This window comes from Dromiciops gliroides, chromosome 1 (assembly GCF_019393635.1).
Source record: "Dromiciops gliroides isolate mDroGli1 chromosome 1, mDroGli1.pri, whole genome shotgun sequence".
NCBI lineage: Eukaryota > Metazoa > Chordata > Mammalia > Microbiotheria > Microbiotheriidae > Dromiciops > Dromiciops gliroides.
The window spans coordinates 114249336-114275363 of NC_057861.1; the positions used below are offsets into that span (position 1 = coordinate 114249336).

The window sequence follows — 26028 nt, forward strand, 5'->3', positions numbered from 1 at the left end:
TTAATGCCCCCAAACTGGTGTTAAAGCTTCTCATTTATATATTAGAAACCCCAGCTAATTTTCCCCAAACTTGGGACAGAAATAAAACAACCACACTTAAATTTTACATGACACAGTATGTAAAGTGCTTTGCAGATTTTAAACCACTGTATAAGTGTGAAGTGTTGTTACTAATATCATTAGCCTGATCAATTCCTTTGATATCATACAGTTCAAGAAAGAATTGCAAAATCCTGTGCTGTTCTAGGTCTTTCCTTTGTGTTTTTCCCTCTTTTTTCTAGACAAACATTCCCTACTTTTTCCAAACATTTCAAAATAAATGAAATAAATTTAGCTCAGCACAAATACTCCTAACTTCCTTTCTTATGTTTTCTCTACACTTTATGTTAGTGTTCTACTTGTTCCCTTTTTTCTCATTCTCACATTAATGATGTCACATCATATAACACTTCTCGTTTGTCTCTAAGTCCCAAACCTCATTCTGCTTATTTAACCACATTGTGCTCTATCTTTGTGTGTTTGTTTTTCAGATTGTAAAACTAGCTGTTTATGGAATGTTACCCAAGAATCTGCACAGAAGAACCATGATGCAAAGGCTACATCTTTTTCCAGATGAAGTAAGTCTTAATCATTGTTCTCAATGATCCTTTGTTTTCTCTATAGTATCATTTCTTTTATCGGTCTTTTTCAATCATGTAAATCCATACACATGCTTTCAGTAATTTTCTAAAAGGGGTTTATATGTAAGTTTAACATTGATATTGATTTGTCTGTGGTTTATTTTAGTGTAATATATTTTCCTTGTTTATATTTTTACATAATAAATTTTTGGTTTTGCTTCATCTTATAGTATCATTGATATCATTAATATTATAATTATGTTCTTATATATTATATATTATAATACTATATTATTATAGAATGTTATTACTAATATCATAATTGCTATAATTGCTGCTTTTTTGGATTCATCTGATACACAGTAAATTTTGTTTTAGCCCCTCATTTTTATCCTGTGTATGTCTTCGCTTTTTGGGTGTTTTTTTTTAAGCAGCAGATATTTTTGTCCATTATCTTCATTTTGTTGGATTGTTTAATTCAACATTTAAACTTATGAAAATTAAGTTTACATTTTCCTTTGTCTCTACTTTGCTTGCTTTTCCCCACCCCACCCCCTTATTTGGCTTTTTTTTGTTCCTCTTCTGTATTCAATTATTTTTACTTATTCTACTTAAGGTAACTATTCTGACAGGTCTTTTTTCCCTAAAACCATCTTCTTGTTTGAGACCCAGTTCCCAAGTTTTGGAATTTCTCTTATTAATCATTTTAAATTTTTTTTATTTTTATCTAGTTATTTAATTCTTTTCCTTTTTTATGTAAGTTAACTAGTTAAGCAAAATCCCCTTTCTTTTCTCTCCCTTCAATTTGATTTGTTTGATTTTTTTAAGTTCCCTTTTCTAAACAGTTTCTATGCCTTGTAATTCTTGACCCTTCCTCTCCTCCCATCTTTTTTTTTTTCTTTTGTGCCTTAGAAGTATCAATTCCTACAGCAAATAGGATAAAAGTATTGCCCCATAGTAGAAATTTTCTTATGCTTCTGATTGTACCGTTCATTGCTATCCAGTCTTTCCCATCATCATTTTTTTCTCCACTTGTCATGAATCTCTTCTCTTGGTCCTCATACCTCTCAACCTTTTTGATGTCAAGTTGCCTTGAGGAGCTCTGATTCCCTCTCTCCTGAGCCAGTATTCTGTGCATGGAGACACAACACTCTCTCTAAAGTGGTCTCTCTACCATCAAAGGTTCCCATTTCCTGCATCAAAATATCTCCCTTCTTCCCCCAATGGGTGTTCTTCAGCGGGATCCTCACCTACCCCTGAATCAAGATTTTCTCCTTTTTACTCAATTGTTTAAATTTCTCCCTTTGCCATACAGTCCCCCTTCTTCTGACAGACTGTAGGAGTTATTTTCCCTTCATTGTTTTTACCACTGGCTTAATTAGGTTCCATCACACATTTCCTACACCTTCTTCCCCTCTCTCCTTTGTTGCTGTTTGTCCTTCATTCTCTAAGAGGACCAATGATATAAGGAAGGTGATATCTTGACTTGGAAGTGAATTGGATTGAAGTGTTTGCACCTGCCTCAATCTCTCCTCCAGTCATCGGAGACCAGTGGCAAGACATCAGTCAAGATAACTGGCAGTGACCTCCTCTAATGTGCTCTGCTAATCTGCAGTTTAGTCCTTGATGTTTCAGAGCCTGTTTCTCCTCAGTCACTTTCTCTTTTTAAGTTCACTTTCACTCTTGTCTCCTTATGTACTTTTAGAAAGAGATCTTTTATTGTTCCTTCTATTGTGGTGTTCTTTATAACTTGATTAAATTTTGTGATTAATTGTGCCTTCTTTGGTTGCTATATTTATTAACCTTATTGGCCTTCTGTTGTCTAGGTTGTTTGCAAAGCAAATAATCTATTCAGGTAATTTTTGGGGTAAGAATGCTTCATGTGTCTCTTTTGTAAGTAGATTCATTCACTAATACTGATTCAAAAAAAAAAAAGAGAAAATTTCAAAGATAATTCAACAGTAGAAAAAGAATTAACAAAATTGATCAAGTTAAAAGCATCTCAAGTAATAATTTGAGTATATTAGTAGATTCAGAATTGTTTAAAAAACAACACGAAATGTATTATGTACTCGGTATATTTTATACTAATACTGCTATAGACCATAAACTAATATTTATGATGAAGAAACGCTAAAAGCTAATAAATGCTAGAGTAAAGCAAGGATTCCTGCTGTTATTTAACTTATTTAAGAGTTATAAAGATCTTATGCCTAGCCTTGGACATAAGACTTTAGAAAGAAATTTAAAGCATAAACACAAAGAGACGACTATCCATTTGCTGATGATATGATAATATGAAGAAATTGAGACAACAGAAAACGTCAGTAAAGCAACAGGACACAAAATAAATCAACAAAATCAGCAGCATTTCTTCATGGTAGTAACAAAATCTAGAAGGAAATAATAAATTGGGAAGTTACATTTTAATTAACTACAAAATGCATAAAATATCCAGGAATCAGCATATCTACAATCTCAAGATTTACATAAAGACATAAAACACTCTTTAAAGAATGACTTAAATAATTGTAAAAATATTGTTGATTGTTGAACCTTTTAGATATAATAATAATTGACTATAATACCTCAATTAAATCATTAATTTAGTGCTATTGCAATCAAGATACCAAGATAATACTTTGTGAAGCCAGACAAAATTAGTTTGGCAAAACAAAAGGTATGGGGTAGCTAAGTGGCACAGTAGATAAAGCACTGGCCCTGGATTGAAGAAGACCTGAGTTCAAATCCAGCCTCAGACATTTGACACTTACTAGCTGTGTGACCCTAGGCAAATAACCCTCATTGGCCCTGCAAAAAAAAAAGAAAGAAAGAAAGGAAAAGAAAGGTGTAGAATCTCGTGGGAAATAATGAAAAGAAGTAAGAATAAAGAGAAAACAGCCCTTTGAGAACTCCAGTTATACTGTAAAGTAGTAATCCTCAAAAAATTTTGACACTAATTTAAAAATGAAAGATAAATCAGAGCAGGCTAGATAATGATGAATGAGAAGCAAATCTAAGGATGTAAATAATAACCCCATATTTGACAAACACTGGGGAAAACTTTTTAGTTTGGTAAAAATTAACTTTAGACTAATATCTAACACAACACACTCCCCAAAAATGTATAAGAGAACCAGATTAATTTCTCTTTCACAAAATTGGAATTTTTCAACAGCTCTGGCTAGAAGGAGTGTTCTTAACCAAACAAGGAGTAGAAGCAATCACAAAAGAAAAAATATATGATTTTGATTACACGCATTTGAAAAACTTGCTATTAACAATATTAGTGCAGTAATAGGATACAAAATCCTAGATAAGAAGGAAAAGTGGGGGGAAAAAAATTCTGCATCAGATAATCTCTGTTAAGAGGCTGATATCCTAGGTATATAGGAAACTAACAAAGATATTTTAGATCAAGTCATTCTCTAGTAGATAGGAGAACAAAGGATATGAACAGACAATTCTCAAAATAATTGCCAGCTATGAAAAGTCATATGAAAGATTGCTCCAAATCATAAATGCTAAAAAAAATATCAGTTTTAAAACAATACTGAAGTTTTACTTCACACCCAACAGACTGGCAAAGATGACAGTTATTGTTGTTTTTAGTCATGTCTGGCTCTTAGTGACCCCTTTTAGGGTTTTCTTGGGAAAAATACTGGAGTGGTTTGACATTTCTTTCTCCAGCTCATTTTACAGATGAGGAAACTAAAGCAAACAAGGTTAAGTGACTTGCCCAAGGTTACATAACTAGTAAGTGTCTGAGACCAGATTTAAACTCAGGAAGATGAGTCTCCCTGACATCAGACCTGGCACTCTATGCACTATGCCACCTATCTGCCCTTGACACTGGGAATTAATAATCAAATTTTAGAGGGCTTGTGGAAAGAGAGGCACACTTACATTATTAGTGGAACAGTGAATTGCTCCAATCATTCTGGAAAACAACCAAGCATTATTAAACAATCAGCAAATTTAGTAAATGCCTGCTGTGTGCTCTGCACTGGAAAAACAAATAATACAAAAAAATAGTGCCATCTTGAAAGAAACTTACATTCTAATGGGGAGACAACAAGTACATACACAATATACATAGCATAAATATAGATACAGAGTTCTTAAATATAAGATTGAGAGGGAAGGTGGAAATGGTATGTTTAGAAAATGACAGATGTAAAAGATACCAATAATTTTTTTGAGGTGGATTCTGTATAATAGATATAATTATTTTGCTATTTTAAATATAGTGCTTAAGATTAATGAACACAAATAAGTGATCATACAAACACTGAACTAGAGATGATAGCCTAAAAATTGAGAACTGGAAGGTCATTTAGTCCAGTCTTCTCATCTTACGGATAATAAAACAGGCCCAAAGAGGTTAAATCACTAGCCCAGGGTCCTAATAAATGACTGAGAGAATTTGAACTCATTTCCTCCAAGCTGCCTCTAAATGCAAAGTTACTTTTCTCAATTTCCTTCTGATTACTGTTTCCGTTAGCAAAGTACTTAAATGATTTTGTGTTGCTAGTATGATTACTAAGCATTTATTAATAACCTACTATGTGCCAGGCACAGTGCTTAGTAATCATAATTTTAATCAGGCAATCCATGATGGTATTTTGTTGTTGTTGTTCTACTGCATCATAACAAATGACAATATTTTAATTGAGCTTATTTAAGCATAGGCCCTTAATTATATCATCTGTGAAAAGAATTTAAAATGATTTGATTTGCTTCTCATGTGATCTTAAAGAGAACTCATGAGTCATGGATAAGCAGTTGGTTTCAATTTTTCTAATTAAGACCATGTATTGTATCATATTTTGCATAATTAATCACAGACTGCTATGATCTAAAGCTTGTCGGTACCTTAAGTTTGCCTCCATTTTACAAATGAGAAGACTGATTCTCTTAGAGTGGTGGCATAAAAAAGGCATATAGTTCTTAAATATTAGAACATGGATTTGATCCCAGGTGTCCTGAATCTAAGGCCAGTGTTCTTTCTACTACAGTAACTTTAATAATTTTAGAAAGCTTTATTTTGCCATAAAATATTTGTTTCTAATTCTGATGTTTTTGTAGTACCTTTTATAATACACATAAATATTGATATTAGTAACAATATTATATAGCATTTAGATTTTAGCTCTCATTAAGTACTTTAAAGCCTTTAATGTGAAGAATTAGATGACAATAAATTATGTACTTTGGGAGGCACATTAATTTTTCAATGTGTTTTATGCTGTATATGTTTATCTGCTAGGAGACAAAATATTGCCCGAATAGAATGATCTGAAAGAATCTTTGTGCTTGCTTAAATAAGTGAGTGATCACTTCTTTAGGTAACTTGTAAGTCAGACCATTTAATTCTTTATTCTGTCCCTAAGGCTCTCTCAAAGAACAAGTAGGAAAATATTTGCCATCCAGGGTCCTGCTGCCTACTTTGTATTATCTGAATGATCACTACTGTTCTTATCTCTTCATCTTTTTTTTTTTTTTTGCAAGGCAATGAGGGGTTAAGTGACTTGCCCAGGGTCACACAGCTAGTAAGTGTCAAGTGTCTGAGGCTGTATTTGAACTCAGGTACTCCTGAATTCAAGGCCAGTGCTTTATCCACTGCGCCACCTAGCTGCCCCAACTCTCTTCATCTTAAGAACTTAGATCACCAGATGGTTTTTTTAACTCCACTTATAAAGTACTCAGGATTGAGTACTATTTGACAGCTGATCATAGTAACAAAAATGATTTCTGTAATACAATTTCAGATCCTAAGTCAAATTCTGTCATTGTTCATCTGCCCTTTAGGATCAAATATTAAAGTTCTCTATTTGGCATTTAAAACTTTTTATATCCAGGTTTCTTATACTTAAATCTCCTTTACATACTCTGAGACTTGGCTTATACTGGCCTATATAGGCCATTTCTAGAAAACAACGATCTTCTGTCTCCACATCTTCATAGCAACCTTCTTCCATGCCTGGATTTCTCAGCTCCCTCACTTCTACCATTCTATTTCCCTAGCCTCTTTCAAGAGTCAGCTCAAACCCTGTCTTTTGTAGATCTTCCCAGCTGCTAATGCCCTTTCCTTTGAGATTACCTTCTGTCTGCAGTTAGAATGAAAGCCTGAGGACAAAGACTATTTTTGCCTTTCTTTGTATCCCCAGTGTTTAGCACAATGCTTGCACATAGTAGTCAATAAAACAGTTAACATTTATTAAACACCTACTATGTACCAGACACTGTGCTAAATGCTAGGGATGCAAATCGGGAACAAAAAAGAAAACCAGTTCCTCCCTCAAGGATTTTATGGTCTAATGGGGGAAGAAATACAAAAGGAAGCTGAAAAGGGACCCGGGGAGGTACCCAACTTGGGGCCTGTTAGAGAAGTCAGGTGTATACAAGTAATATAGCCAGGTGAGAAATGAGGTGTCCTGAGCTGAGCCCCCTCCTTGAATGGAAATTTGGGGTTTATGGCTCTAACCTTCAATCAGAAGGACAGAGGTTAGTGAAAAGAAGGCGGGATCTTACAGGATGGTGAGGTGGGGGCAGGGGTATTTTGTTTGGAGGATTTTGTTTTGGGGGGTTTCTCCCTATCTCATCATGGTTGGAAGGACAGCAGTGTTATAAGATTATGCCTGATGGTCTTGAGACCACCATGACAGTCTCACCTAAAGGGAGGCTTAGCTTATAGAACATACTCATGGAAGACTATTGACAGTAAAATATTTCAAAGGTTAGTACAACTGTGTCCTCCAAATAATATTTTGTCTACCACCAGCTTGTTTTTCTCCTTGATAACAAACGCCCCAAATGAATTTTGACCTAACATGCCAATCAGCCATCTCCAAAATCAAAGTATAAGAACCCCAATTTCAGAAGGGCACCTTGTAGCATTCCCTCCCCTTTGGTTGGAGCACACCTTCCTGCTGAATGGACCTATGTCTTTTTGCTCCCTAATGCAATGCTACTCTTACATGAGTTATATTGGATGTTAGCATGTATGTCAGAGTTGGATCCCTTTTTCCTCTTTCTCTTTCTCCCTCTTCCCATTGCTTGCAATAAAGCTTCGCATTAAACTGATTAACCTTGTTTTACATGTTATTCTCAGAATCAGAGCTCATTAAGGGGTTGTTTTTCCTGACATCTTTGGCTGACCTACAGTCTCTTCCTTAAACATAAACTGGGTACCCAAACAAGGATTTAACCTACTGGCAGCTCCACCTATACTGGGGAAGTATGGCACTGTGGGCCCAGTTGTAGAAAGCAAGGGTCAATAGAAGGACTCCTTTATACCAGAAAATGATCACAAGATAGGCAGCCTCTCAGATCCAATCCCACTGCTGATCAGTCATGGAAGCTTTGGCCTGCTCTGTTCCCCAACAATAGGCCAATTCACTCCTTCTTAGGAATCCTTATCTCCCTTCCCCTTCCCACTCCTCCATTCCCTGCAACTTTCCATAATGTTGCCAAACTTAGTGAAGACCCTCATTTGTCTTTAACCCATGACAACTCCACCTTTCCCTTCCTTTCCTTTCCTCCTCTTCCCATTTTTTACTTTCTCCTTTCCTTCTTTCTTTCCTTCCCTACCTCTCACTGAGATATGACAGTATGGGCTGTTCATGGAACCAGTCCCCTTACTGATCATCATGGGAGCTTTGATTTACTCTGTTTCCAACCTGGCTAGTTCTCCCCTCCTTAGGCAACCCGGTGCTGCCCATCCTCCTGCTCCTGGAATTCACGGTATTGTTTTCAAAGTAGTGTGGACAACCAATTGGCTTATCCCACTGCAGGTTACAACTCCAGCTCAAAGATCATCAACCTCAGTCTTCCCAGTATCTGGGATTACTGGCATGTGCCACTGTACCTGTGTAGCAATACCTTCTGAAGAGTCTCTCTATCCTTTTCTATTCATTTTGCATATGGCTGTCAAACTAGTATTCTGATATAAAATTCCTGTCACTTCTTTCTCCAAAACATATGGTGAGTCCCTCCTTCTTACCACATCAAGTCTGTGAGCTCTTCTTCCTGGTTTTTTAAGATCTTGTATAATTTAGCCCAACCCAGATTTTAGTTCTTATTATTCCCCATATATCCTCTTCTATATAATAGGTACGTTTGAAGTACTTGTTGACATTAGGAGCATCTATTATGTTTAGATTAGCCATTTTAGTGAACTAATAATGTATTGGTTGAGTGTTCTTTTGTTTTTTCTTTCATTTATAAGGTTAAGGACTGTGTCATCTGTGACATGGTTTCACAGTACCTTTGTGTTTCACCTATATGACATAACACAGGACTCTGGAAATGAAAAATGTTCATTAGGTTTTGGTTTGAATTGAAGTCATAATTTGTTAGATTTTACTCCACATAAGAATTTCAAAGCGTTTTCCATATTACATAAATTTCTTCCATCTCCTAGATTTCTTCATCTATTCTTACTTCTCTTCCCCTTTCCCCATCCCAGCTGTGCATCCTCTACAACAAAGTTTTAGGGGTTTGTTTTGTTTTGTTTTGTTTAAGAAAAAGAAGAGGAAAAAAATTCAGAAAAACTAAAATATCATATTCAAAGTTCTACATTCCTGGAAACCCCCACCCTCACCCCCACCTTTGGATGGGGCAGGATGGTGAAGGCAGGAGGAGGACATCCTCCCATATCTTTTTGTTTGTTTGCTTGTTTCTGTTTTTTGTTTTTTTACAAGGCAGTGAGGGTTAAGTGACTTGCCCAGGGTCACACAGCTAGTAAGTGTCAAGTGTCTGAGGCTAGATTTGAACTCAGGTCCTCCTGAATCCAGGACTGGTGCTTTATGCACTGTGCCACCTAGCTGCCCCTCCCATATCTTCTGTAATTTGACAGGATTAATTTTTTAATAATAAAATATTTTAAGAAATGTATTTTTCACTACTTAAAATGAAAAAAAAATTAATCTCAATTGCAGGAGATTCCAGAAGACATACTTAAGAATTTAGTAGAAGAGCTTCCTCAACCACGAAAAATACCTAAAAGGCTAGATGAATATACCCAAGAAGAAATTGATGCTTTTCCAAGATTGTGGACTCCGTAAGTCTCAATTATTGTTATTTTATTACTTTTTAATCTGAATTTAGTTCTATAAACTGCAGGTAAGTGATAATTCCCTTAAAGCAAAGGAATTTTATTAAAATATTATTATTAAAATAATAAATTTTATTTATTTTTATTCTCTCCATAACACCTAATACTATTATCTACCCACAGCACATGCTTTGAAAATGTGAGTTAACAGAATGGATGCCTTTCACCCACAGTTTTAAACCCCTAGACTGACATGTAAAGGGCTATTGGTCCTTCAGCTGCAGGCCATTTTTTTTTTCTTTTTCTCAATTACATGTAAAGATATTTTTTTGAGTTCCAAATTTTTCTCTCACCCTTCCCACCTCCCAAGGTCAGTAAGCAATTTGATATAGGTTGTACATTACAATCATGTTAAATATATCTCCACATTAATCAGAACAAAAGAAAACAAACACAAGAAAGAATAAACAAGAACAATAACAAAAAAGCAACAACAAAAGTGAAAAGAGTATGCTTCAGTCTGCATTCAGACTCCATAGTTTGTTTTTTTTTTGTTGAATGTTAAGTGTCTGAGGTCAGATTTGAACTCAGGTCCTCCTGAATCCAGGGCCAGTGCTAGACTCCATAGTTCTTTTTTGAATGTGGAGAGCATTTTCCAACTTATGTCTTTTGGCATTATCTTGGATCATTGTATTGCTGAGAAGAGTTAAGTCCGTCACAGTTGATCATCACAAAATGTTGTTGATATTGTGTACAATGTTCCCTTGGTTCTGCTCATTTCACTCAGCATCAATTCATGTAAGTCTTTCCAGGTTTTTCTGAAATCCATCTGCTTATCATTTCTTATAGCACAATAGTATTCCATTACATTCATATACTGCAACTTGTTTAGCCATTCCCCGATTGATGGGCATCCCCACAATTTCCAATTCTTTGTTCAAGTCATTTTAAAAGATATTAGTTTTTTATTATTTTTTAATATGTAAGCTCTACAGTTAATAATCTTGCCATTCAAATGGCTGTGAATGACCAACAAGACATATAGATATATTTTTTTATAATTTTATCTTTGTCAGACAGTTTGGCAGTTAATTCAAAGTGAAGTGTTATTTATTTATCATTTTTTTGTATGTATTTTGCCTTTCTAGATCATTTTTGAGGATACATCTTTATATCCCCAATACCTAGTATCCCCAATAGCCTAGTACTTTGTAAACCTTAAAGGGCTCATAAAATATAAACTGTCATTATTATACTGCTTTGTCCAAGGTAGATGCATGATGATGGTAGTAAATATACTATTTTTAATTAACAACAACCAAAAAACCCAAAATCAAGATATTTGAGACAATTTCTTTAACACAAAAAATGATTCCTGTTTTTCTATTTTTTGTGTGTGTGATTAATAAAGTAAAATACACAATTGGCTTTCTTGCCCTAAATATTATAATGAAGGTTCTTTTCCAAGGGAGATATGTTATCTGGAAAACATTTCACTAATTTTTAATTTTTTTTTTAATGGATCAACACCCTTCCAAATAACCCTTTTGATGTTATACAAGTGATTTAAATGATTGTTTAGGTAACTTTTAGTTTCATTTCTGTGGATCCAAGTATTGGTTTACAAGCAGCTTTTAAAATGCCCTCTCTTGGACAGCTAGGTGGCACAGTGGATATCACCGGCCCTAGATTCAGGAGGACCTGAGTTCAAATCCAGCCTCAGACACTTGCTAGCTATGTGAACCTGGGCAAGTCACTTAACCTTCATTGCCCCGCCCAAAAGAAAAATGCCCTCTTGTAAAATGAAGACATTCTCAGAACATCCAAGTTATACAAACTTCTTTGCATCTCAGTCCTGACTGAGCATTTGGTCTTGAAGAAGGATCAAGGCCTGGTAATTGTTTGTATCAGTGTAGGTCATTGTACAATGAAGAGGACAATGCACATCATTTCAGGAGATACTGGTTTAAATCCCAGATAGTTGTATAGACCTGCTAGTTGTAGAGACAAGTCACTTCAACTCTTTAAACCTCAGTGTTGTCATTTTTTTAATGAGAATAATCAGAGTAACGATACATTCCTCATAGTTTTATGGTAAGGAAAATAGTTTTTGAAACATGGATCTGGAACTGGAAAGGATCTTAGAGGCAATCTAGTCTAATGCCCTTAGTCTAGAGAAGAGGAAACTAAGGCCCAGAATAGTTTTATCTTGCCTAAAGTGATGGGCAAGATTTAAACCAAGATCCTTTGACTCCAGAGGCAATTCTATTTGTAAACCATAAAATTCATATGAATGTAGTAATGCTAATATTATTATTATTTCATTTTCTATATTTCCTCCCTCTACATATATATTTATTTCCTTCCTATTTCTCTTCCTAGTGGAATGTAAAATGTTTTTTGTATAATGGTTGGATACAAAACATCCCATTTCCAGTCTATGCCTTTGTACAACCTGTCTGCCCCTATACCTGAAATTCACTCCGCCATCACCATTTCCTCTTAGATTGACTATACCACTTCATAGTTAAACTCAAATGTTACCTCCTCCTTTATACAATCCTCTTTCCAGATGCTAGGCCCCTTAAGCTATTACTTTTTATTTCCTTTGTAGAGTATATCCTTTTCTTAATATGTTTATGTGTTATTTCCCATGGTAGGGAGTTAATTCCTTGTGGTCAGGGACTCTTCCATGCTTATCCTGGTAAAGTCAATATTTGATACACAATAGACTCTTCTTTTCTTTTTCTTTTCCTTTTTTTTGGTGAGGCAATTGGGGTTAAGTGACTTGCCCAGGGTCACACAGCTAGTGTTAAGTGTCTGAGACCGGATTTGAACTCAGGTCCTCCTGAATCCAAGACCAGTGATTTATCCACTGTACCACCTAGCTGCCCCAAGACTCTTATTTTTTTGGGGGGGGGGGGGGTAAGGCACTTGGGGTCAAGTGACTTGCCCAGGGTCACACAGCTAGTAAGTAATAAGTGTCTGAGGCCGTATTTGAACTCAGTTCCTCCTGAATCCAGCGCTACTGTGCCACCTAGCTGCCCCCCATAGACTCTTTAGATGCTTTTTATTTTTGTTTTTTGTGGGGCGATGAGGGTTAAGTGACTTGCCCAGGGTCACACAGCTAGTAAGTGTCAAGTGTCTGAGGCCAGATTTGAACTCAGGTACTCCTGAATCCAGGGCCAGTGCTTTATCCACTGAACCACCTAGCTGCCCCATTCCCCATAGACTCTTTTTTTTTTTTTTGGTTTTTTTTTGGTTTTTTGTTTTTTTTGGGTTTTTTTAGTGAGGCAATGGGGGTTAAGTGACTTGCCCAGGGTCACACAGCTAGTAAGTGTCAAGTGTCTGAGGCCGGATTTGAACTCAGGTACTCCTGAATCCAGGGCCGGCGCTTTATCCACTGCGCCACCTAGCCGCCCCTTAATAAATGCCCGTGTTGAAGAGAACTCTCCAGAAAAACCCAGTAAAATACATTCTTTGTATGTGGGTGTTTAACAAATCCTAGCTATAGTCTGATAAAAGAAAAAAATATATTTTTTGGCTTTTTCTCCTGTAAAGACCTGTTAAAAATGTACTTCAATTACAGAAAATTGAGAACAGTCCTTTATAGTTTTAAATAAAACTCAAAATTAGACTCTTTGCAGATGTTTCCCTTGAGTCATTTAGAATTGAAGTATCAGCACCTAGGTAGCTGAGTATTCATGCTGAAAACAAGACAAACTATAATGTTGCAAGCGTACATTGGCTCAAATAGTATAATTAGGTGAAAGAAATATTGCCTAAAGAAAAAAAGTGAAATTTATAATGAGAATATGTTGAAAACCCTTCAGTTTCTTCTGAAACTTTTGTCAAGATGGAAACTTTATTTTTCCTTGTTAAAGTTCATATCCATTTTCATATATCAGTCTGTAATTTCATCTGGAAATTTTTTCCCTCCTCAATGCAGCTTATCAACCCCACTGTAACTTAACAGATGGTCTTTTAGAGTTACCTTAACCAAAAAATTCACCACCTTACTGCCAGCTTGGTGGTGAGCCTTTCTAAATTTAATTAGGTTTGGTCTTTTGTCAACAGACATTCAGTCATACAGTCTCGTGTTGATTCAACTTGCCAAAGATTTCTAGGTCTAGTTTAGTGGGACACATTTTAGGGAATTACTGTCGTCCCTAAACTAGATCCTTTAGCTTGAAGCCCTGTAGCACTTATGCTCTAATGGTAGAGCCTAAAATAATCTCAGGGTCGTCTCCACCCCGTGTTTTGCATCAGTAGACTTTAGGAAAGGAGCTTTTTTATAGAATAACATTAGTTTTTAAGTTAGGAGTTTACCTAGCCTAATTTCTGTGGAGACAAATCTATATGAGGGATCCACAAACTATGGCCCTCAGAGACTGTAAACCTAAGAATGATTTTTTTATGTTTTTAAATACTATAAAACTTTATTTTTAAATGTTAAAACAGTCTTAGCTTTTTGGCCAAAAAAGGGCATTAACAGGCCAGCCAGCTGTACTTTGCTGCCACCCCCCCCCACCCCACCTCAGGCTATACATTTAGCATGCTTGCTGTGACAGACCTATTTAATATACAATATTAAATGCTTGCTTCAAATGAGAAAACTAAAAGGAATTCTCTTTTAGACATGCCTTTACTAGAACTACTCTTTCTAGCATTTCTTTTGATCTCTTTATCACTGAAAACAGTGGTCTTTTCCCAGTTTTTATCTTCCTTTACCTCTCCACTGCTTTGGATAGGATTAATATTATTATTCTCTCTTAGATTCTTTGGCATTATACTCTTCTGAATCTCCTTCTACTTCTATTATTTTTGTCTCCTTTTTCATGGTTCCTTCACTTCCTTCTTCCCTTTAAATTTAGATATTGACCAACACTTCCTCCTTTTTTAAAATGTGCTTTCTTTTGAGAATTTTGGCTATTCCTGGCTTCAGTTAGTACTTCTACATAGACACCTACCAAATCTCTTACCTCTACTTCAAGCCTCTTCTCCAGTCTTGCATCTCCAGCTGCCTTCTAGATATGCCATATATACCATAAACTACCTGAATTTCAGCCTGTACAAAAACTGAATTTATGTTCTCTCAAAAAAAAAAAGTCTTTCTCTTCTCCCAACACATTTTTTTTAAAATAACACCCTGCCTTCAGGCACAAAGGCTTGGAGGTCACCTTTATCTCTTCCTTCCTACCTCCTTACCCCTCCACAATTTCAATATTTTGACATAGCCTCTCAGTTCTTCCTCCATAGCATCTCTTATATCTCTTTCCAATCCCACTGTAGCTGCCCTGGCTTTGGCCCTAATGAAGTCTGTTTGAACTATTGTAGTTGCTTTTTCATTGGCCTTCTAGCTTCCAGTCTCTTTCCTCTCCAATCTATCATTTAAATTTCTATCAAAGTTTAATCTTGCAAATGTAGTGCTATGATTGTCTCACTCCTTTACTTGTAGACCAGGGCTGTAAGAGTCCTGAAGGCCGTTTAGTCTAACCACTTCATATAGCTAATAGAGCTGAAATGACTTGCCTGAGTTCACACAAGGAGTAAATGGTAAAATGTGGGTTTGAATCCAGTTCTCTGTTTCTAAATCAAAGGCCCTTACTACTGTACCACATTGCTACCAAATAATTATAGACTCCTTGTCTTGGCATTCTAGGCTCTCTGTAATCTGTAAGCCACCCTTATGGGACTATCCTCTTTCATATATGCTATAGTCCAAATTCTGTATTTGTCTTGACTTCCTCACACCAATACTTATGCTGTTTGTCATTTTAGGAAGTTATTTTCCTATACATCTCTTTTTATTGAAATCTCCTTTCAAAGCCTCCCAAGTTTATTAGGCTATTGCTATGATCATTTATTTACATCGGCTAAATTTTTGTATAAAATGGTTATAATCAGTGGTCTGCTTTCCTCCACCCACTTTCCATTTTTCATCATTAATGCCTTGTATAAATAGCTTATTTTGGAGTTGACTTGCTTGTTTTCTTATTTTTATTCTCCTAGTTTTGTATTAATTTTAATCTTTATCCTAACAAGTCTTAAAGAGAGTTGTTTCAGGAATGACTTATTTTATTAATGAATAATTTCTTATCAAAAAATATAAACAGCTACTATTTGTAGCTGTATTTTGTACTTGCCATATTGTTGTCAAAGTACTGATAATGTATATGTTTGATGCTTCTATATGATATACAAGCCTTTGACCTCCCATTTCTTACTCTTGAACCACATTTTTTTATGTATGTTTTTGTCTTTACCCTCCACTCTCCTGTTGCTTTGAAGTCACAGAGTATCTGTTCATTTAATTTGTAAAATAGCCCTCCAAATTAAATCAATATTTATATGTGGAAACTTTGAGCTAGTACCTAACTACCTATATCTGAGACAGGAATGGCAGATGAATCATGACTTAGGCCTATAATTGCATAGGAGACTGAATTGCATTTGGGAAATGGGGCATTGATTTTTAAACTGTCTCAGACTGCTTTCTAGCTCAAAAATCCACATTTTGAGAATCTTGGGACACCATAATCTCCCAAGAATCAAAACTGATGATGATCTAAAGGGTGATAACTCAGGGGTGTGCTAGAGCCAGCTCTGACTGGCCCAAGAGAGGTGATTTTTATATTTTCATTGTGAAATCAGCAAATGTTACAAATCAGGCCTGGATTTATTTTGTGAATTGTCTAGACACTACACCAGAGATGTCAAATCCAAAGCTAGACTGCATGCTGCCAGGCAACACTACCTAGTGCTGCCATAACGAAATTAAAATGTAGTTGGGAAGTACTTAACAAAATAGAAATTCAATAAAACATCAATAACGTTACATTTTCAAACTAAGTCAACATGCTGCCAGTAAGGATCGTCATGTATGGATTAGTAAGCCACATTTCTATTTCAGTTTGACACTAGCCACCTAGAGTAAGAAAGTGTTGGAGAAAACGTTAATGCAAATTAAAAGTAAAAGTATGTCCCATGCACATTTTCTTTTCTTTGTAGAGCCAGTTGTCAAACATACACCAGCACACTCCTGGTGATATAAAAACAGAAGATAATAAATAAAATTTTATTTAGGGAAATAAAGACATTAAAAATAGTTATTTTCTGTTAATGTTATTTCAGGGTCTAAATTATTGTTTCAAGGTCTACTTTAGTGGTATACATTTTAGGGAATTAGAATCATCCCTAAACTACATCCTTAGCTTGAAGCCAGACAGTCAATAACTATTTATTAAGCACCTACTATGTGCCAGGCACTGTACTAAGCCCTAGATATACAAAGAAAGACAAAGGACAGGCTCTGCTTTGGAAGAGCTCAATTTAATAAGGGAAGACAATACATAAAAAGAAGCTGTAAAAGGGAAGAAGGGAACTGAGGGTACCCAGGTGGAGGCATGATGAAGTCCTACAGGCAGGTGGGAAGGGATAGAATGTCTGCCCTGTGCTCCCTCCTTAAGGAGAGGGTTTAGGAGGAGCTTTCTGAAATCTGCCCAAGGGGCCACGGGGACTAAGGAGATAGGAGTTTCAGAGGTGATTTGGTCTTGCAAAAAGATGAGTTTCTGGAAACAGTAGTGAAGTCCAGGTGAGCAGCCAAGTTGGAAATGAAGCTGTCTAAAAAGATTGGCTAAAGAGTGACTGTGAGAGAAAACAGAGTGCGACTGAAGTAAGAGTATGGACTCCCAAGTCATAGAACTGAGATTCAAATCCCTCCTCTGATGCTTACTACCTGTATGATTTGGGGCAAGTTGCTTAACTTCCCTGGGCCTTATTTTCCTTGTGTATAAAATGTACAGGTTGAACTAGATGACCTCAAGTTCTTTCAAGTTCTGTCCAGATCTATGATCCTGCAATCAATCAGCAGACATTTTGTAAAATTAATTTTATTTTTAGTTTATGGTAGCATCTTTCTTCAGATGTCCTTTATAGGTAATTTGGGTACATATAATAGTCAAAGACATTCTTACAACAATATTGCTGTTACTGTATACAGTCTTCTGTTAGTTCTGCACATTTTCCTTTTCATTATTTCATGCAAGTTTTTCTAAGATCTTTGAGCTCATCGTTTCTTATAGCACAGTAGCAGACATTTATAAGATTTCTTGTTTCAAATTTTTCTCCCTTCCTCCCCTCCTCCCCCCTCCCCAAGACAACAAGTAATCTGATATAGATTATATTTTTACAATAACATTAAACATATTTCTGCATTAGTCATATTATAAGAGAAGAATCAGAGCAAAAAGGAAAAACCTCAAAAAACAAAAACAATAGAAATAGTATGGTTCGATCTGCATCCAGATTCAACAGTTTTTTGGGGGTTTTTTTCTGGATTTGGAGGGTCTTTTCCATCATGAGTCCTTTGGAACTATCTTGGACCATTGTATTGCTGAGAAGAATCAAGTCTATCACAGTTGATTAACACACAATGTTGTTGATACTGTGTACAATGTTTTCTTGGTTCTGCTCATCTCACTCATCATCAGTTCATGCAAGTCCTTCCAGGTTTCTCTGAAATCCACCTGCCCATCATTTCTTACAGCATAATAGAATTCCATTACATTCATATACCACAACTTGTTGAGCAATTCCCCAATTGATGGGCAGCCCCTCACTTTCCAATTCCTTGCCACCACAAAAAGAGCAGCTATAAATATTTTTGTACATGTGGGTCCTTTTCCCTTTTTTATGATCTCTTTGGGAAAAAGTCCTAATAGTGGTATTGCTGAGTCAAAGGGTATGTCAAATTTTATAGCCCTTTGGTCATAGTTCCAAATTGCTCTCCAGAATGGTTGGATCAGTTCACAGCTCCACCAACAATGTGTTAGTGTTCCAATTTTTCCACAGCTTCTCCAACATTAATTATTTTCTTCAAAGGCTTACATTCTAATGGAGAAGACAAGAATATAAAAAATATATACAGGGGGCAGCTAGGTGGCACAATGGATAAAGCACTGGCCCTGGATTCAGGAGTACCTGAGTTCAAATCCAGCCTCAGACACTTGACACTTACTAGCTGTGTGACCTTGGGCAAGTCACTTAACCCTCATTGCCCTGCCAAAAAAAGAAAAAGAAAAGAAAAAATATATATACAACATAAATATAAAGTGAAAAAAATATAACTACATACACAGTAGTTCAATACAGTGTAGTTTGGAAGTGTAAGCACTAGCATTTGGGAAGATCAGAAAAGGTTTCATGCTGAAGATGGTGCTTTAGCTGCATTCTAAAGGAAGAGGATTCTGAGGCAGAGCTAGGAAAGAATATATTCCCATCATGTAAAGTGGCCAATGTAAAAAGCAAGAAAATAGGAGATGAAGTAATATATGTGAGGAAGGCCAGTGTGACTATCACATATTGCCAGGGGGCATCCAGTATCCAATAAGACTGGAAAGGTAGGTTTGGGCTAGGTTGTGTAGGACCTTAAAAGCTAAACAAGGAGATTATATTTTATTCAAGAGGCAGTAGGGAGGTATCTCTGCTTACGGAAGATTACTTTGGCAACATTGTGTATAGGATAGACCAGTGCTAAGAGTCTTGAACAGGAAGATCAATTAAGATGCTGTTGCAATAATTTAGGTGATATGGGCTTGAAATAAAGTGCTGGCGGTGTGAGTAGAGAGGTTGGAGCATATTTGGAGTGAAGGAAAAATAAGGAGCCTGGGATAATATTGAGGTTATGAACATCAGAGTTACTGAAAGAATGATGATGCAATCAACAGAAACGGAAATTTGGAAGATGGGAAAGTTTTTGGAGGAAAGATGAGTTCATTTTGGCACAATGAGTTAAAGATTATTTAGAGGGCATGGTATCTATTGTTCAGCAAGGGAGACAGAAGGAAAAAAGGAGATGAGAGGTGAAGCAAGAAAGTATAGGCACAAAAATCCAAGGAGAATAGAATATCCAGAATATTATGGGCAGTAGTATCATCCTATATGAAAGAGGCCCAGGATGTATAATCTGGAGAAGGCTAGTATGTTAATAAACCTTATCCTTGAGAGACTTGCTTTGGAATAGGTATATGTATTACATTATAGTTCAGGAATTGAAGAACTTAGCCATGACATCAGTTTGCCTTGTTTATAGTTAAGTTGATCCAGTGCTAACTGGATATTTTAAATGTGGAGAAATTTGTTTTGAATCTTTCAAAAGCATATGAAAAGCAGAAGCAGCAAATAGGAGTATTTCAGAGGCTGAATTAAATTAGCCTGGTCCGTTTGTATCAGTATATTGTGTTTCATATAAAGCTGTATACAGTTCTGAATAGTCTTATTAAATATAACCTTGAAACTTTTTTTTGTGATCTCAGTAAGTTCCTTTTGTAAATATTTACAAATGTTTGTGTGCATATATGTGCGTGTATGTGTGTATGTGCATAACTATAAGTTAAGTTCCTGGAAGATGTGCTTAATGGAATTAATCAAAGTTAGATTTTATAAGTATAGGTGAAATGTATTGGTTGAGCTAATAAATAGAAATTAAAGAATAAAATTCTGGAGTAACAGCAATTGTCATTTTTTAATCAGCATCTTATTGCTTGCATATTTACAAATTGTGCTATACCAAATACTTACCAATATTTATTAATGTTAATTTACATCAAGATTTTATTTGAAATGTTTTTAAACCCTACAGAGGAAGTTATATACACACAGACATGCTCATGGTCAAAAAAAGTTCCTCTTTCTTATCACAGGTTATTTTTATTTTTTACTTTGTAACTATAGCACAGGGCACAGGCACAGGGCCTGACATATACTTTGAACTTATTGCTTATTGAATTTACTTGAAAGGCTTTTGTGTGCTCTAGACAAGATTCGAAAATGGCACGTACACACCCCCACTCAATGACCTGGTAGACCTGGAAATAATGCTTCCTGTTGCTTACCATCCATTAAAGATTTTGAGGCTTTAGTTTAACTTATGTGACTTCTCTCTTTAAAAGACAAGCACCTTCTTGTCATAAAGAGTAGAATTTGTTGGCCCTCAAAAAAGTCCATTTAAAAAAAGATACATATGAGGCAGTTAGGTGGCGCAGTGGATAAAGCACCAGCCCTGGATTCAAAAGGACCTGAGTTCAAATTTGGCTTCAGACACTTGACACTTATTAGCTGCGTGACCCTGGGCAAGTCACTTTTAACCTTCATTGCCCCACCAAAAAAAAAAGATACATTAAAAAGTTTCCCTCATTTAGTACTTCATGTCTTGTGCCCTAAATAGCTCTCCCCACTGTTCTTACTGTCTAAAGAATACTTCTCAAGTCTGAATTCAAGAGACACTAATTTATCTGGTTCACTGGCTTATTTTTTTGGTTTTTTTTTTAACTACTTAGGCTTGGCAGGTTCTTTTTTTATATATGATGTGATTTTTTTTTTTAGCTAAATTAAAAGTACCAAAGAATTCAATACATTGCCATCATGTTATTTTTAAGTAATGTAACAACCAAGTATTTGTGAAATTCATGCTGATGGAAAAATTTCACTATCACTTAAAGGCCATTTTTCCTAATGGAAACCTTAGCTATAGATCTTACTGCTTATGGGTAAGCTTGGCTTGATATTATATACCTCAGAGTCTTAATTGCCATTGACATGTATAATGTGGGGTGGGGGAGGATGTTATAGGAGTCTTAATCACATTTCCTTATGGATTTTGTGGCAGATGTATGTATTTGGTATATGCAGGTAATGATACATTTGGATTTTCTTTTTTTTTTCCTATAAAGGAAAGTGTAAAGAGGCAACATTATCCGTTTTCATAGGGAAACTATAGCCCCAAACCATTGCTTTCAGATGATCAAATAATTGTACATTCAGTAAAACCAAATGGAAAATTTTACATTATGAGAGGATGAATAACACTTGGATCATTTTTAACAGGGCTTTTTTCCCCCCACATTTATAGAATTTGACAGGAGAGCTTCCCTTAGGAAAAACCAAGCATATAGAAAGTTTCCAATTTCAGTCAATTAAAGTTATGTAGGGGACAGCATAACATTTATAAAAATAAAATTTAAAAATTGTCACCTACTCATAATTCAGAAATACATTGTTAAAAGAACCAATCAATTAACAACCATTTATTAAGTACCCATTATGTGCTAGGCATTGCACTAGGTGGTATAGATACAAAGACTGCAGTGAAAAAGTCCCTAGCCTCCAGGAGCTCTGTAGGAGGAAATACAGAAAGTGTCTGGTTCTAAGATCTTTCTTTGAATGGCTTAAAACAGGAGCTTATATGGAAGCCTGTGATACTATAAGCACCTGAGAAAAGTGAGAGCAAAGACACCTGACCAAAGGACAAGGTAGAAACTTGTGCAGGTGTCTGGGTTTTGCATTGGCCTGGATGGGGAGATGGCTGACTGTCAGTGATTTTGCTGGAGGGTGCCTTCCAGCCAGATCTTTTACAGGAGGAAAAGCTGACAAAAAAGGTCAAAATACTGTCACTGGGGTTCTTGAAAGGACCAGAAGTTGCTTGAAGGCAGGAGTTCTTAACCTGGAAACTGAATTTGTTTTGTTTTCAGTATTCTGTTAATTGTCTTTCAGTATAGTTGATTTCTTTAGTAATCCTCTGTGTTTTATGTATTTAAAAACATTATCCTGAGAAGAGATCTATAGGTGTCACCAGACAACCAGGGGAGTGCATGGCATAAAATGAGTTTAGGACCCCAAGTATAATATGGCAGGACAGAAATGAACAGGTGTAAAGTTTTGTTGAAATTTGTACCCAGAAGAAGGAACCTCTTTATTAATGATTCATTTCTGTACTTTCAGAAACATATCTTACTTGCCACAGAAGAAGTTTAATATAATACTTAAAGGAGAACATTTATTTTTCTCATTTCAAAACAGATCTAAGATTTGAACAGCAGCAAGATATTACATGTTTGTGCCATTCATCAGGGACATTCCTGCAAGATAGAACTCATTGATTATGATCTCTATGGGCCTCACTTTCTCATCTATACAATTGGGAGGTTGAACTAGATGGGCTTTAAGGTCACTTCCTGTTCTAAGTCGATGATTCTTTGATTTTAATAATGAAAAGTTCATTAACTTGAATCCTATAGAACAAAACCTAATCCAGTGCACTAGGTTCTAGGAAGTTCTTTGAGAACCTTACAGATTAAGTGAATTTCCCAAGATTATTTAACTACTTAGTCTCAAAGGTAGAGTTTGAACCCAAACTTAAATCTGCTTCTCTACATCAGGCCAAAATAGAACAAACTTAATTCCTCTTCCAGATGACAAAACCTTCAGATATTTGAAGATAACTATCCTGATTTAGCTCCTCCTAGGTGAACATTCCACTTCCTTCCACATTCTTTTTTTTGTGCTATGATCATTAAGCCCTGTAGTTATCCTAATTACTCTCCACTGGACACTTGTCTCTTTGCTCATTTTTTTCCTAAAAAGCGGTGCCCAGAATTGTATCCTTTACATGTGTCTGGCAGTATGGTATAATAGGTAGAGTCCTGGCTTTGGAGTCAGGAAGGCAGGAATTTGAATTCCATCTCAGATGCTTTGCATGTGACCCTGGGGTTAAATCACTTTGCCTTCCAGACTTATCTGTAAAATGAGATAATAGCACCAACTTCACTGGATTATTCTAAAGAGTGAATGAAATAAAAGTGTTTTCCAAACCTTAAAGAACTCTATAAACATTAGCTTTTATCCAAAGTAGGACAGTCACCTCATTAAGACTCAGAGATGGTAACAGACTTGTACACTGTCCTTCGTAGTGAAGTAAAGAATCAAGGTTGTACATTCTGGAGAGCAATTTGGTATTATACCCAAAGGGGGCTATAAAGCTGTGCATACCCTTTAACCCAGCAGTACCACTATTTGGTCTTTTTCCCAAAGAGATCATAAAAAAGGGAAAAGGACCCACACGTACAAAAATATTTATAGCTGCTCTTTTTGTGGTGGCAAGGAATTGGAAAGTGAGGGGCTGCCCATCAATTGGGGAATGGCTCAACAAGTTATGGTATATGAATGTAATGGAATTCTATTGTGCAGTAAGAAATGATGAGCAGGTGGATTTCAGAGAAACCTGGAAGGACTTGCATGAACTGATGATGAGTGAGATGAGCAGAACCAGGAGAACATTGTACACAGTATTAACAACATTGTGTGTTGATCAACTGTGATAGACTTGATTCTTCTCAGGAATACGATGGTCCAAGATAGTTCCAAAGGACTCATGATGGAAAAGACTCTCCAAATCCAGGGGGGGGAAAAAAGAACTGTGGCATATGGATGCAGATTGAACCATACTGTTTCTTTTGTTTTTGGTGCTGTTGTTTTTCTTTTTTGAGGTTTTTCCTTTTTGCTCTGATTCTTCTCTTATAATATGACTAATGCAGAAATATGTTTAATGTTATTGTACATATATAACCTATATCAGATTACTTGCTGTCTTGGGGGGGGCGGAGAAAAATTTGAAACTAGAAATCTTATAAAAACAAATGTTGAAAACTATCTCTACATGTAATTGGGAAATAATAAAATACTTTTATAATTAAAAAAAAAAAAAGAATCAAGGTTGTGAATCTCAGTGACTAGGAGGATGGTGGTACCCTCAACAGTAACAGAAAAGTTAAGAAGAGGAAAGAGTTTGGGGATAAAGATGAGTTCAATTTTGGACATGTTGAGTTTAAGCTATCTACAGCACATCCAGCTGAGATGTCCAATAAATAGTTCTGGAGATGCAAGACTGGTGATCAGGAGACAGGTTAAGGCAAGATAGTTATATCTGAGGACTGCAGCTGGTCACACACTGAATAGCACAACTTGGAAGACATGTCAAACTGTGTGTTCAGGGAAGGTTTGAACAAGAGTTTTTATCTTAGATACAACAATCACTGGGATAGTTTAATTTTTATTGTATAACTCAAACAATATTGAAAGTTGTTCAGGATTCTTTAAGAAAATGTTAACACATTTCCATGAAGCTGGCCTAAATAAGACACCATTCTACTATTCTTCTGAAGTCAGAGCTGTGCCTTAAGGAAATGAATACCGTGCCTGTCTTCCTGCCCACCTGCCTACCCTGACTGTGCCTCACTCTTGTGAGTTCTTTCCAGCATTTTGTGGTGTCACTTGATTTACAGGAAAATTTTAAAGAAGGAAGGTTATACTAAATAATTCCATACAGTGGAAATTACTTGGAACCTAATCAAGCTGACCTTTTATTGTTCCTAAGATTAGTTTGCTATCCATATTTAAATTCAGTTATTTGATTTTTTTTCTTGGAATAATTAACCTTATTCTAAGTAAAGTCAGAAGTGGAAAAAATTAAGTCTTAAGGGAAGAATAAAATTATATTAGTGGGCTTGGATTTTTGTTTTACCAGTTTTAATAGATTTACAACCATAATTCTATTGCTTTTTTTAACATGGAAAATAAATTGCCTTAATATGGCAAACAATTTAAAGTGTGTCTAATTTTGCTCTGCTGACAACCATCTGTGACACAGATTTAAGTTACATTTTATTCATAAACCAAATGGATATTTTCCCACCACTTCGCAATGAAAAATAAAACCACCAGAAAGGTGGTGTATAAAGTGGTATATATGAAGTATAAGGTGAAAACCTTAATAAAAATGCTCCCCTTTTCATTCTTAACACAATCTTTGAGAAAATTCTCAATTCTTTCTTCTGAGTGGGATTTGAAACAGGAAGTATGCTTATTTCTCCTTTCCCTTTAAAGATCAGTGTCCCTTCTCTCTTCCCTCCTCCCTTTCCCCCTTCCAAACTAATTGTAATGGATATGGGATTTACCATAGAAGGAATCTGGATTTTTCTGGGAAGTGGTGTGACCTTAAATGTTGAGCAAACCCAAACAGCTTTTTTTGGACAGGTTTTTACTCACAAAACAGAGATAACATTGTTTTCCAAAAACCATGTTCTTTGAAGGCAGATAGAGCTAATGCCAAATATTCAATGTGAAGTAGAGATTGATTATTGTTTTCAGAAAATGAAATAACAGATTTCAGTATGACATAGCAAAAGAGGTTGACATTTTTGCCAGTAATACTGTCCTTGTTTCATTAATTATCCCATGTTTAGCTGAAGCATACTTAAAATTCAAAAACTATTATAATGAAAGATGAGGTTCATATATCACTTGTTATTTCAACCTAGTAAATATGCTAGTTTTAACAAACTTGAAATAGCTTTAGATTCATCTAATCTTTGCTGATTACTGACCTTGAATTTTCTTTTTCTGAGATCAAGTGAAAATTGACATTTTGATGGGATTTAAAACTTGTAAAAAGTTCCGTGTACATTTAACACTGAATAATTTGTAGTTCGTGACTAAACAAAAGGGTGTGGGAAA

At 35.7% G+C, this 26028-nt stretch overlaps 1 protein-coding gene across 1 annotated transcript in view; it reads left to right on the plus strand.

Moving 5' to 3' along the window:
* MRPL13 (mitochondrial ribosomal protein L13) overlaps window positions 1-26028 on the plus strand; it is a 51801-nt gene that overhangs the window by 21849 nt on the left and 3924 nt on the right. The window contains exons 5-6 of the mRNA XM_043978060.1: window positions 531-617; window positions 9563-9684. Of these exons, the coding sequence (XP_043833995.1) occupies window positions 531-617; window positions 9563-9684 (209 nt within the window). The remainder of the gene's footprint in view (window positions 1-530; window positions 618-9562; window positions 9685-26028) is intronic.